The sequence below is a fragment of the Takifugu flavidus genome, chromosome 13 (genome assembly GCF_003711565.1).
Source record: "Takifugu flavidus isolate HTHZ2018 chromosome 13, ASM371156v2, whole genome shotgun sequence".
NCBI lineage: Eukaryota > Metazoa > Chordata > Actinopteri > Tetraodontiformes > Tetraodontidae > Takifugu > Takifugu flavidus.
In genome coordinates, this window is record NC_079532.1 from 12406113 (window position 1) to 12419910 (window position 13798).

The 13798-nt window shown below is 43.9% G+C and overlaps 1 protein-coding gene across 3 annotated transcripts in view; it reads left to right on the forward strand.

Annotated features, from left to right (window-relative positions):
- Positions 1-207: 207 nt before the first annotated feature.
- Positions 208-13798, forward strand: part of ptprq (protein tyrosine phosphatase receptor type Q) — a 29373-nt gene continuing 15782 nt past the window's right edge. For 2 of the 3 annotated variants that reach the window (XM_057051510.1, XM_057051511.1), the window contains exons 1-29: positions 208-675; positions 762-878; positions 950-1088; positions 1204-1488; positions 1558-1775; positions 1995-2175; positions 2327-2692; positions 2787-3104; positions 3794-4087; positions 4162-4461; positions 4563-4693; positions 5104-5233; positions 5325-5478; positions 5580-5686; positions 5870-5967; positions 6344-6512; positions 6591-6851; positions 6957-7117; positions 8746-8863; positions 9576-9684; positions 9869-9983; positions 10800-10869; positions 10949-11148; positions 11232-11460; positions 11723-11851; positions 11941-12087; positions 12564-12727; positions 13017-13512; positions 13615-13782. In XM_057051510.1, coding sequence (XP_056907490.1) covers positions 631-675; positions 762-878; positions 950-1088; positions 1204-1488; positions 1558-1775; positions 1995-2175; positions 2327-2692; positions 2787-3104; positions 3794-4087; positions 4162-4461; positions 4563-4693; positions 5104-5233; positions 5325-5478; positions 5580-5686; positions 5870-5967; positions 6344-6512; positions 6591-6851; positions 6957-7117; positions 8746-8863; positions 9576-9684; positions 9869-9983; positions 10800-10869; positions 10949-11148; positions 11232-11460; positions 11723-11851; positions 11941-12087; positions 12564-12727; positions 13017-13512; positions 13615-13782 — 5419 coding nt within the window. In that variant the 5' untranslated portion in view covers positions 208-630. The remainder of the gene's footprint in view (positions 676-761; positions 879-949; positions 1089-1203; positions 1489-1557; positions 1776-1994; positions 2176-2326; positions 2693-2786; positions 3105-3793; positions 4088-4161; positions 4462-4562; positions 4694-5103; positions 5234-5324; positions 5479-5579; positions 5687-5869; positions 5968-6343; positions 6513-6590; positions 6852-6956; positions 7118-8745; positions 8864-9575; positions 9685-9868; positions 9984-10799; positions 10870-10948; positions 11149-11231; positions 11461-11722; positions 11852-11940; positions 12088-12563; positions 12728-13016; positions 13513-13614; positions 13783-13798) is intronic. The other variant, XM_057051512.1, reaches the window with a different exon arrangement.

Here is a 13798-nt window from a genome sequence, read left to right on the forward strand (position 1 = left end):
AAACATTTCCACCACCGCAGTGTTATGAGCAGTTTGTGACACATGCTTATTTTCAAGTTAAAAAAAGAAACCATGATAAAATATGTTGGATTTGCGTGTCGTAACTCACTGTGGGCCATACTGAAGTATGGAGATGAAGATTAACCCGAACTACCTCAGGAGTAACCTAGTTTCCATAGTCATCTCTTTCTCTCTCTCTCTTTCTCTCTCTCTCTCTCTGTCACTCTGTCTCTCTCTCCCTCACAAAAACCCACACACCACATGAGGAGTTTGCATCTCGGAGGGATCAACTATTGAAATGAGATGCAGAATGTCGGCGGGCGGCAATTTCAAAGTCTAGGCAGTGACTTCTGCACAAAGTGGAGATATCCCTTGAATTTTAAAAATAGCAAGGCAGGCAGAGTTTAATTTTCAATTCCCACTGAGGGCTAAAGGAAGCGCGCCTCGGCGACCAGTAAAGTTTGGGACTTTCCACAGAAGATGTTTATGCATGAGTGGTGTTTTCATCTTTTTTCCCGTCTCGGCAGCTTGATATATAAAAACACAGGGAGAGGCCGAAGTTTGGAGATGTCAGGACTCACCTGGATATATCAGTGACTGCTGCACAGTAATGCTGATGAGACATCTCCAATGGATGGAGCGGGCCGTCTCTGGTTGCTGGCTAGTTTTTTCCAGGTAAGATCACAACAAACAAAGCATTTTACGTTTAATCGGATTGTCTATTTACGGTGCACATGATGGATTGTTTCTGTTCTCTTCAGGTGTTCCTGCTGACCTGTGAAAAACCTTTAAATCCTGTTGAAGTGGAATTGCTTTTTTCCCCATTTAAGGGTCCACATGCTGACAGAGTCACCTGCAGGGCTACAAGCAACCATCAGGTACGAACTCCTGAAGAGCTGAAAATAGTTAATCACCTCTTTTATTCTGAGTCCTCTAAACACATGTGCAGGTGTACTCAGAGGCCCCTGATCACTCAGCCTCCGCTAACTGTCAAGTGTCCCTGCGATTAGTTGAGGATCCAACAGGATATAACATCACTCTGACAGGTGACAGCGGTGACGCCGTGGAGACAAAGACTTTCCACTTCAGTGAGTGTCTGTGGAGCTCCGTACTTTAGTCGTGATGGAGCACAAACACAAGCGTATGAATTATTGCAATGACAACACCGTCTGTCATCTCGCTGATCCTTCCCCTTCCTTACAGCTCCCGTCTCCTTGTCGTCTATTCGTGTGCACAGCACGACGACGAGCGTTGCGTTGTCATGGGAGCTTGATGGGCAGCGGAGTCTATCCGCGATGAGTTTATACAACGCTCACACACAAGCTGTCACACGCGTCATGGACATCGGCTCATCGGAGGTCAAGTCCCAGTACACGGTGAGAGGCCTCCACCCCGGCACGCACTTCAGGCTCAAAGCTGTGGTGACAACATTCTTCAAAGACCTGAGTATATCTGTAAAGCAGAGTCTCTACATTGGTGCAGAAACAGGTACCGGACAAATCTGGGCAGCAGACAGAGTGAACAAGTATCATCTGTTGACAATTCCTTTCTTTTTAGCTCGGTGCCCACATAACTGGCTGGCCAATGGGAGAAGCTGTTACACCGTCAGGAGGGCTGGTTTGACCTGGAGGGAAGCCCAACGCAGCTGTGGAGACCTGGCAGCCGGAAGTCACCTGGCTGATCTGAAGACGCTGGAAGAGCTGCTCTTCATATCCTCTCACATGCTGAGGCATAACAACCTTCTGATGCTGTGGACTGGACTCAGTGACCAGCAGGTACATTCAGGACAGAAATATACCTTTTTGAACAAGACCAGGAAAACAGATTTGGAAATGTTAAATGCCAGGATCTAATGTTGAACTGCAGTTGTGATGAAGACACGCTAAATGGAAGCTTTGTCAAAGTAATTCATTTTGAAAGTTTTGTTTCTTTAATGCTGCTGCAAAGTTGGTGTTTTGTGTACACTTTGACATTTCTCCTCTGTCCTTCTCCAGAAGGAGGGACAACCTCTTTGGACCGATGGTTCAGTACATAACCTGACAGACAATGTGATGTCATTGCTGCCAGCCAATCAGACAGACTGTTTTGCCCTGCAGAGGAATGCCACAGGGCCTGGATATTTTCTTACCCCTTTCTTCTGCAACATTGCCTTACCCTTCATCTGCCAGTATCAGGGTAAATTTTAACTTTTAATTATCATTAATTAGTGTGTGCCTTTTAAAATGTGTGTTTCACAATCCTATTACCATCTGTGATTTTGTCAAGCACAGGGAAATGTGTTGAAATCCTTTTCTTATGTTCTCACAATGGTTTTCTTCCTTCACAGTCCCCCTTCTCCCTCCCTCATTCTCTTTTGACCTGGTTCAGGTCGCGGAACAACAGGTAGAGCTTTGTTGGAGCGACCTCTTGGCCTTGATCTCCGTCAATATTTCATCTTTTGAAGTATTCCTCCAGTATCGGGAGGAGACAAATGGCGAACTCTTTCGCGGTGAACGCATAGAGGGGAGATTAGCTTATCGAACAGAAAGCCGGAGCGTTGCCAAGAAAGTTGTTGAGGTTCCCATTTCGCTGTCCTCCAGAGGGGTAACCGTGGCAGGTTTGTCTCCAGGAAGCGTTTACTCCTTCACCCTTCGAGCTGCTCATCCTGACGGGTCGAGCTGGACTTTGGGAGAAACACAGACTGCATACACCAGTTTGTCTACTCTCTATCTCTTTAAGTTCTATACACACACATACACACACAGAGGCTGCCAACACAATCAAAATGTCTGCATTCTTTTTTACAGGACCTCCTTCTCCTCAAAATATCACTGTCAGTGCCGTAACTACTGATCACATCCAAGTCCACTGGACACTTCCAGTCGCTCTTTTTGATGTTGGATGGACATTTCTTGTACGCTATATGGACATGTCCAATGACCAAACAATGACCAGGACTGTTGGAATGACTAAAATCTCCAGGATATCTGAGACCAATCCGCTGCGCTCATACACTGCTGCGATTGGCGGGCTGGAGTCTCACAGGAAGTACAGGATTGAGGTCTCCACAGTCACCAAACATGGGATAGAGAGCTGTGAGCAGGCGGCTGTGGTTGTGCAGACTGGTAAGCATGTGGCCCAGGAGGAACAACACGCTTCACTGTTAGTGACTCTTATACACTGATGCCTGATAGTTAGAATGATGAAAAGCTCTAATTCATCATAAAGACAACACTGGGGAACACAATTTTTTTTGAGTTAGGTCTGAAAGCTGCTTTTAACTATTTTTTTTGTGCAAAATCCGAAACTGATCTCACTGTTTTCTCGATCACATCAAGTTTTTGAACTAAAGGATCCTCTATAGTTTAAAGTATCCCTTATAGGATATGGGTAGCACCGACCTATTGGGAGCTGCACACGCCTCTCACTGCACTTTCTCAATTGTGACTGCACAAACAAGTTTCCACATAGCTGTGGATGAGTCCAACTGTAATCAGCTGGCATGTCTTACTACAGCTAATCAGTGGAATTTTGCTTATCTGGAGGGGAAGCTCCAGAGACAAAAAAACTTGACCTGCTAAAAAAAATAATTAAACTGACTGCAATTTTGGAATTAGCATGCCAATTTTAGTTTAGTAGCATAAAAATCTAACTCAAAATTTTTTTTCCCAATTGTTCCCCAGTGTAATTTCTGTCTGATATTCTCTCTGATATTTCAGTATGACCATCACGGGTTTTTTAATATTTTTATAACATTAAATTTAAATGAATTTGCTGTCACTCTGATTGGTTGTGTTTTCTTGGTTGTTGTCAGAGTTGAGGGCTCCTGGTGGTCTGGTGGGTTTGAGCACAAGGGGAAATCTAACCTTCTGTTGGACCACTCCACTCGACGACCCACCTGATGGTTATGATATCACATCGCGCCCACCAATTTACTCTGCCCCGACTACTCTGCGGATAAATCAATCCAGTCCCAGGATACGCTGGGTAAACGAGTCCACGTGTGTTGATCTTGGCAGATTTACACCAGGACAGACTTATGAACTCGGCGTAATCTTACTGAAGGGAAATGACAGGAGCAAACCCACCAGTATCACCCACACCACAGGTAATCCAAACAATCTGGGTGCGCGCCCTGGGCTCTGAGTTTTCACACATCCTGTCTGTTTTCTGCCTCTGTAGATCCGCTGCCCATTCAAGTAGCCGTACCTCTGTCGGTGGGGACAAATTCTGCACAGCTGCACGTCCAGCGTCCCCAGCTCAGTGTGATTGATGGGGTCAAAGTCTGCATGTGTCCCGTAGCGTGTAATAAGGTGTGCAAGGGATCATGTGGCTACCTGTGTGACTGGTACCCCCTTCCCGCTGGTGTCCATGTCTTAACCCTCCAAAATCTCAGTCCGGGGTCAGAATACCAGCTTGGGGTGTACAGCACCAGCCACCAGCAGACTGGTCCACCATACTACACCACGCGCATTAAAACAGGTGACTGCACATACAATGGATGTAAAAGTGCACACAACACATATTTGCAGTGATTTGAAATTTGAGGATGTGGATGTATATTGTTTGGATTGCATTTTCAGGTCTGGCTCCTCCTAACCAGGTCAGAGAAGGTGTGGTCACGGACTCATCCATAGAGCTGCTTTGGGATCCAGCACAAGGAGATTCTCATGGTTATGAAGTCATGTGCCTCAACTGTGAGCAGCCACACAGGGTAAATCTAACAAATCTAGAATAGTGCTTTAGTGTTCTTAAATAATATCTAATTACAACTCATTTGTGTTTACATGAGTGATATTAAGGGCATTTTTTTAAATAAAATTTCTATAATAGGTTGTTCAGGACATTTAAGTTTTGGGTTCTTATGAAATCTGCTCTTTGCATTTTGTGGTCGATCCCATCTACTTAACCTTTAATTTTGAAATGAACAACCTCCATTACCTTTTTATAGCTTTGCAGGTGGAGTGCTGCATCTAAAATTTTAATCAGAAATCAAATTAAATCAACCCCAACCTTTGCATTATGAAGTAAAGATGAACTCTAGTAAACCTAATGAAAGGTTATTGCGTCGGTAATATTTGTGATGAGGACACACGTGACTTTTGTGTATTTGGTGTTTTCCAGGTGCAGAAGGTGTCCAGTCAGAATGCAGTGTTTTCTAGTCTGATCCCAGGGACACGCTTCCATTTTGTACTACGAACAGAGAAGGAGTCCTTCACAGACAGTTACCCAGTAACCATTAACATCACCGCCGGTATACCAACCCCCCCACCCCCCCACACCCCCACCCCCACTATACACACACACAAACTTTCAAACTTTCATTCTTTACTGCATAATTTCAGCTCCCAGCCCAGTGGAGGTGTCTCTTCTCAATAAAACCACATCATCCATATGTATTGCTTGGAATATGATCAGGGGTGTGGTGAGCGGATTTATCTTGTCAATCACAAATGCAACATCCAGTGAGGAGCTGATCATTTCTCAGGAGGGGCACAGGTCGGTCTGTCCTACCTTTATTCCATTTTATAAGAATTGCTCTGAAGAATACTTAAAATGTGTGTGTGTGTGCACCTGTGTCTGTGTCTGTGTGTTCACAGAAATTACAGTTTTGAAGGCCTTGCCCCTGGAAGCCAATATACAATTAAAGTGATCAGCATCAGCGGGGAAAAACGTAGTAAACCTTCTGACATTATCCTCCATACTAGTACGTTGAATATGTACTGTGAGTCACATGTGCGCATAGATAATAGATATCCTTGACAACAGACATCACTGATAAAGGGAAACATGATTTTTCAGCTGCTCCAGTCTCGGCTTAGTTTCTGTCATACAGGGTTGGTGGCTCAAAACAATCCCATCATAATATTAATACCTGTTTGTCATGTAGTTCCAGAGGTGCCGCAGGAAGTGGTTCTTTCAGGGCAGGTCGTCACATCTGTGTTTGTCACCTGGAGACCGCCACCAGGAGGAGTGAAGGGGTACAAGGTGAGACACGATCTACGCAGCTCCGAACGTGTTAATACAGGAATTCTAATAGTAATTTAGAGACATTCATGGATGCTTCATATTTTGTCATAAATTGAATAACTCAGAAATGAAAGGACAGGTGAGGCCACCGGGTTTCATGCACACTTGAGTGCACACCCCACATCTCAGAAACCGTTGTTGGGATTTGGTTTCCATCTCTTTAAAGTTGTATGACCTCTGTGGAGTCCCAGCCAGACAGAATGACCAAGCGCATCACGTGCACGCCCAGTACAAACACACACTCACAGACATGAACGAGCCGCTTTGTTCAATATAGTTGAGAATGTAGCATCTGTGGTGGCCTTGAAATTTAATTTCTTCCGTTTCCCCTTAGATTGTTTTCGGTCTGCTCTCTGCGGACCGGAGACTGTGGGTCGAGCAGCTTGTCCAGGGTACAAGTTATGAGATCACGGATTTGATCCCGGGGTCAGACTACTGTGTCAGCGTTCAGAGTGTGCTGGGATTAGACGCAAGTCGGGCAATACACAGAGAGTTCAGCACAAGTGAGAGACGCTTTGATGAAAAAATGGTTGAGGCAAAAATCTTTTTGTATCTGAAGGCTGCCTGTAATCTTGTTGCAGAGCCATCAGGATTATGCCCCCTACGCTTGGCAGACGTGACCTCTTCATCATTCTCCGTTTCCTGGGACAGTGCTTATGGAGAGTTTGACTTCCACAGAGTCACTGTAACAAACACCTCAGTTACCAACACACTCGTCATACCAAAGAAAGAGCGAGTTGCCGTGGTGACTGGACTGGTAGAAGGCTGCACCTATAACGTGAGCGTTGAGAGAGTGAGAGGAGGGACAGCTGGAAGTGCTGCCTCTCTAAGGTTCAGCACAGGTAGTTGATGCTCAAAGGATACAAGGTTATTGTCCCCTTCCCTCATGGCCACTTAATTAAATGTCCTCTTCCTGTTAATTCCCACCTGCCCTCCCCTGTCTTCAGTGCCAGCCAGCGTGCAAGGCATGCATATTTTGAATGTGTCAGCACGTGCATTCTCACTGCGATGGGAACAGGCGAAGGGGTGTGTGGATCACTACTGGGTAAACCTGCAGCCAAACAAAGGAAAAGTAATAGTGCATCCTGCACACGACGGATATATTCAGGTACACAAACAGACTATATTCTTGACACCCTACCTCAAATTTACTTTGCACGCATGTCAATAAGTTGATACAGTTTAAATATGTTCAGTCTGTACAATGTTATTACAAGAAAACTTGGTTTTATACAACTTTATGGATGAGTTAAAATACATAATGTGACAAAATGGGTATCGCAGACATTCAAAGCTCCACCCCATTCAGGGCCTTCCTGATTGCCAGGTGTCAGATACCCCCCAAAAAATGTAACCTTACACACCACACATAGAGCACTGACTTGGGTAATGGATCTCATTATTTATTAAGTTGGCCTTGTGAGCTCAACTCTGAATCATTCATTTGCTTAAGCAGCTCTCCCTAGAGAGAAGGATCTAGAGCAGAGGGAAAATATTAGCCTGGTGCTAATCAAAGAAGCAGCTGTCCTTCCCTTGACCACTCACAAACAATTTGGACTATTTTGAGACTTGCTTGGACGACTAACCTTGTGACCTTTGTTGATGCCACTAACCAGCATGTAGATTTGGAGTAGCTCCGTTCTTGTGTAGTGGATTACCTGCAGACCCCTGCTGAGGACCGCGCACTAACAGTGGAGGCAGCTCCGTGGCCTGGGCCTCCGACTTGCTCTGTCCAAACAAAAGCTAACCTTACACAGCATGGCTTTAATCTCACTCGTGCTACTTTCATTCTGCTTAGGACACTCACAGGTAAGAACGCTCATTTTGGCTGATGTACTTATATTTAGAGGCAGCCAAAAATCTCAAACGTGCACATCACTGACTTACAGGTAAAGACAATCGCTCATTCCCTGTATTATGCTATCTATACTTGAGCAGTTTGATTAATTATTGCTCTTAAATATTCTAATGTTACAGTGCAGCCATTTAAAGTTGTTTCAAAGCAACAAAAAAAGAGAAGGTGTCGTCCATGGAAATGCCGCCATCATTTGTCTACAGCACAGCACAACGCAATCAAAATTAATGGAAGCATTTGCAACAGTCATTAAACATCATCAAAACATCATTTAGTAATGTTTGCAAAGCTTCAATTAGAATAAAGGCCTTAAGTTCAGGTTTAGAGCAGGTGTGTTTGGGAAATTTGACACGGGATCTTGATGATAGACCAATAATAAAATTTGTCTTCGTTGATAAGACAAAATTCTCAAGAGACATTTGAAATGCAGTGTGACGCAAAGTTACACCACCTATATATAAATTCACTGTATTTAAAACCATCCAATAATTGTTATGGGACAGAGATGCTAAAATGTTAAACTAGGGGATCTAGTGCAGAGCTTTGTGGCATCCCATATAGTTAAGCTGATATCATCAGCGAGGACAGCATTCTGTCTGAATAAAAAAGTCTGGGTGTCAATTAGACAATTAGGATGCAGTTAATGAAGAATGATTTAATGACTTTTCTGTAGGGAGTTTAATGGGAATGCTAACACAACATAAACACAATATTATCTTGTTATTATACTGTCGCCCATGATGCCAGAAAAATATGTAAAAGCTAATTAGGTGTGTGACATGTACACACATTTTATCATGCTACTGAAGAACAGCACTCAATGGGTGTTACTGTCCTGTGCATTGTTTTGTTTTTTACATGGCGTTTCCTTCCTATCTCAGGCCGATGTCGTGAATGTCAGTCCAGGTACACAGTACGCAGTGACGGTTGGCGCCGCCTCTGCCTCGTCCTCCAACATCAGTCCTGGAGTCAGTCGCATGATCAATACTAACGAGAGTGGTGAGAATCACAGAGAGAGGGAGAGAGAGAGAGCGACAGAGAGAGTGTTGTGTTTTTCTTTGAGTTTGAGTGAGTGAGTGTGTGTGTGTGTGTGTTGTGTGTGTGTGTGTGTGTGTGTGTGTGTGTGTGTGTGTGTGTGTGTGTGTGTGGTATATTCTCTTCCCTGTTTAATTCCTTTAAGGTAACTTAAGCTGAGCTTTTGAACCACAGAATGAATAGGCCTGTAGTGAATGTCAGTGAAATGCTACTTCTATGTGAGGCTTTATTCATCAGAGTTTATCCTAAAAAACACATACACACACAAAGACACACACGCATTCTTGTAGTACTATCTTTGTGAGGACTTTTATACATATAATACATTCCCTATCCCCTTACTCCAATCATGCCAACTAACCCCTAATCTTGACCTAAACCCAATTCCAACCTCAACCTTAAAACCATGTCTTAAACCTCAGTCCTTTGCAGAGTTCCGAGGACCAACCAAAATGTCCTCACTTCCCAAAATTTTCCTCACTTTGTGAGTACAATGTGGATTTTGGTCCTCAACAACAACAACAACAGCAACAAGAGACACACACGTGGACACACAATCAGATATTTTCACAGCATGTTTAGCATAGTGAAAATTAAATGGACGTGAACTAGTTTCTCCTTTATAACTTTCCTCCTTCACACACTTTTCTATACTCACACTGCTTGTGCATGGCAGTACCTGGTGCACCTTCAGCCCTTGAAGGAGAAGCGGTGGGCTCCAACGGTATTCTGCTGTCCTGGACCATGCCACCTGATTCCAACAATGTTGACGGCTATGTCATCAGGTAATTTTCATTTATCTCTTGGTTGCTCGTATCTTAAGGAGGAAAGCTTGCTGCATTTTGTTGCATCATGAAAACATAAATATAGGATGAAGCAATATCTACTGGGTCTAAGAGATATCCTCAATAGTTTCAAATGACCCAAAATATGAAGCCATGACCCAAAATATGAACTTCATTCCTGTAGGTACAAAGAGGTGTGTCCTTACCCCGATTCCACCTTCACGGAGGTTACAAAGTACCTGGACATACCAGAGACGCTGCTGACTGACTTCACCCCAGGTTCTACATACCACATTGAGGTAGGATTCAAAATTCATTTAATCTTTTATTTAGACAGTTTTTTCAATAAACCTTTTAAGTAATATAGATATACTTCCACAAACAGAAATGTATGAATATATGTGGTGCAGTGAATCATCACGTGGATGAGGTCATCAGACTGTTCCCTTAAACTGGTTGAATAGTGGTAATTGATCCCGGTTGCATTATTAATCATGTAAACAGATCTATGGATCTTTCTACTGTCTGTTGTCACTGAGCTTGAATGTGATCATGTTTAATAGTTTTCAGAATCCACTGACCCACAATGACCTTCATACAAACACACTCACATGCATCACTATGCATACTATAGTGGAGACCGTGAGAGGGAGCTCCTTTGGCTCATGTTACAAACTTATATTCAAGTAAGAGCAAAGAAACAGATACTACTTAGATAATGCTACAATAGTTAACGTACTCTGATCCTCGTTAAGATTGGAGTTTTTGGAGTTTTCCCTTTACCTCTTGTAATAAATGTGTTTCCCGGAAAACAGAAAGAACGTTTGAGGATTAAGGTTCATTCATTTAGATGAAAACATAGGAATTCAACTTCGGACCTTAAACTACAATCAACTTCCAAAGTCATCAATTCAATCTTCCGCTGCTCAGCATGAGGCGAAGGAATCTCAGTAGATTCTTTAATATTGTGGTACATTTACCGGTATTTACCCACACTCAGTAGACTTTATTGTATATGCAATTTGATCTTTATTGATTTGTTCAGTGGATATGAAATGAAACGTTATTTTCCTTTGAAAAAGATTTTTTCGTCCATCCATCTTTCTCTTCTGTAGGTAGCGGCTATATCTTCTGCTGGAGTTGGAGCCTTCAGTAAATCCTTGTATATAAAGACAGCTGAGTCTGGTGGGTATGCGTGAACACATCGGTCATTATATTTGCATACATCTCCCTGTGATTTCGTATAAACACACACTCCTTTCAGCCCCTGGCCTCGTGACCAACTTGACAGCATTTGCCCAGAACCACTCCTTTGTTGTGGTTACCTGGTTCCTTCCACGCCGCATAAATGGGCTCATCACAAAGTTTGCCGTAAAGGCGAAACACGCTCGTACGGGGCAGACTGTCCGCACGCTGGAGGTCAACGCAGAGGACATCATGACCGTAGCGTTGCCTCACTGCAATGTACACTGCACACAATTGTCTGCGCATTTGCATACGATTGTCCTCTGTGTTTTCATCTGGCTAATATTCTATATATTGTCTAGGACGCTGCTGATATTTTGTCCAAAGCAACTCTCAGCCCTTTGGAGATTACAGCATCATCTCCACCCATAACTCTCTCTGCTGTGCCCTCTGCGGCCTCCTGGAGCGTGCCCATATCAGTGGGAGTCGATCAGCTACGGCCTTATACCGCCTATTTATTCGAAGTGTCTGCCTTCACCTCTGACGGAGAGGGTCAAATAGCCTCTACCATGGTCCGCATGCCAGAATCAGGTTTGGAAAAAAGGAAACCAGCCTTTATTTATACCACTGTATACATGGTTAGGGTTATAGATGTTATATTTACACGCTATTTGTTGCATCTTCTGTTGCACTTTGGTAAAATGCAAATGTCAAATTGTTGATTATTAATTACGACTAATGATTTGTCAACTAACTTGGAAATGATACAATGCCTAATAAACACTTCTGATGGGGATGTCATGTCAGGAATTGAAGGGTGTATTTAAAAATTCATCTTTCTGTATGCTTATAGCCCCAGAAGACCCCCCACAAAACTTTGAAATATTGAATATGACATCCCGACTCATCTCTGTGTCCTGGAGCTCTCCCAACATAATCACAGGGAAATTCTCCTACATGCTGTACCTTTATGGTCCAACAGGTTTGGGAAAACATTTGCTGTAAAACAATGATGTGGAATCAGGGGGGAAAAAGCTCATATTGCTTCTTCCTGTTCTTTCTCCCTGGCAGGGTATTTGTATGAAAACAGCACAGGAGACATGCAGTTTACCTTTGCTGGATTGACTCCTTACACCAGGTACACGCTGGAGGTGCGAGCCAAAGCTGCCGGAGAAGTGGGCCCGTCAGTGCAGGCTGAAGTCATTACACCTGCAGAAGGTGATGCCAACACACTACACTGATGCATATTTAATATAAATGCTGTATTACTCTTTACCACCCACACATGTGAGCATTTAGGGGTTCGATACCTTGCACAAAGGTACCCTGGCAGTGCTCTGAAGGTGTCCTGGCACCTCTCCTCTCCTGATGTCTCTATTATATAATGTCCGCATCAGGGCTTAGATAGATAGATAGATAGATAGATAGATAGATAGATAGATAGATAGATAGATAGATAGATAGATAGATAGATAGATAGATAGATAGATAGATAGATAGATAGATAGATAGATAGATAGATAGATAGATAGATGGATAGATAGATAGATAGATGGGTGGGTGGGTGGGTGGGTGGGTGGGTGGATGGATGGATGGATGGATGGATGGATGGATGGATGGATGGATGAAAGAACTAGAATGGAAGCTCAAAAATGTGAATTTGTTGGTGAATTTGTGGTGGCGCTTTTGAGCAGCACCCAGTGTAGTGCAGGACTTACGAGCTGAAGCCGAGGATTCTGTATCAATCCGTGTGAGTTGGAGAAGTCCCGCCAAGCCCAATGGCCTGATCACCCGGTACAGACTCCAGGTTCTGGTCGATGATGTCCTGCTGCAGGACATCACCCTCACTGCAGACGTGGTACGTCAAATGTCAAAGCGCTTCACACATTAATATCAGCACTTTATAGCTGTCGATTCGAGTTTGCCTTCCTCATCAGTCTGAACTCATCCATAAAGTCATAAATAAAGATGATTTTGCTGTCTTTTTTATGGGACTCCTCTGTGGGGAATAACAATTCAAGACTATAATCAAAACGTCTCCAAATGTAGTTTGAATGCTATTTAGCGACACATTGCCTCAAGGACCTGCTGCTTTATTTAAATGAAAACTTCCATCAGAATGCAAATTTGATTTGTTCTTCTTTTAGAACACAACCAGTTTGAATGAAGATGAGATGATCCCTGCTGGCGTTCATAACAGACGTAAGAGAACTGCGGAGCTCAGTCTGGTGACATCACCTCTGACCTTCACGGCCACTCGTTCTGATCATGCGTTGCCCAGTAGTGTGACTGCTTCCAGTTCCACTGACAGCAGTGATCAGCTGGCTAACACCAAGTCCCAGCTGACGTTCAATTCCACCATCTCACATCTCCCTGCATCCACCACCGATTACTCTTCCGCTTCGCACAGCACAAACTTTCAGTCTGCTGACCCTGCAGTCTCTGGGACCGCTGTCTTTTCTCCCACTTCTTTGCCGGCAACTACTCTTCCACCCTGGCTGACCAGACAGTCGCAAAGTGGGGGCGAATCCTCGCTTTCTCCCAGTTTGGCCCTGACCCCAGGCCACCACCTCTCATCCACGCATGGCGCATCAATTGCAGGGCACTTTTCAACACGCAGCGCAGCAGTTTCTGGTAACACAGGTGGGGGAGAACTAACCGCTAACACCACCTTGTGTAGCTGAAGTTAGAGATATTAACCTCTCCAGTGTAAATGCTGTATTGATCATTCTGTGTCCATGTAAGTTGGAGGTGTCACAGTGAGAGAGGAGGTGTTGGATGTGTTGGCCGAGACGCTGTCCTATCTGGTGTCAGAGCTGAATCCCTTCACCGAGTACACGTTCAGGGTGACTGCTTCCACGGTCGTGGGAGAAGGTCCAGCCAAAGATATCACTGAGAAGACGAGAGAGCAGGGTGAGCGATCAGATGT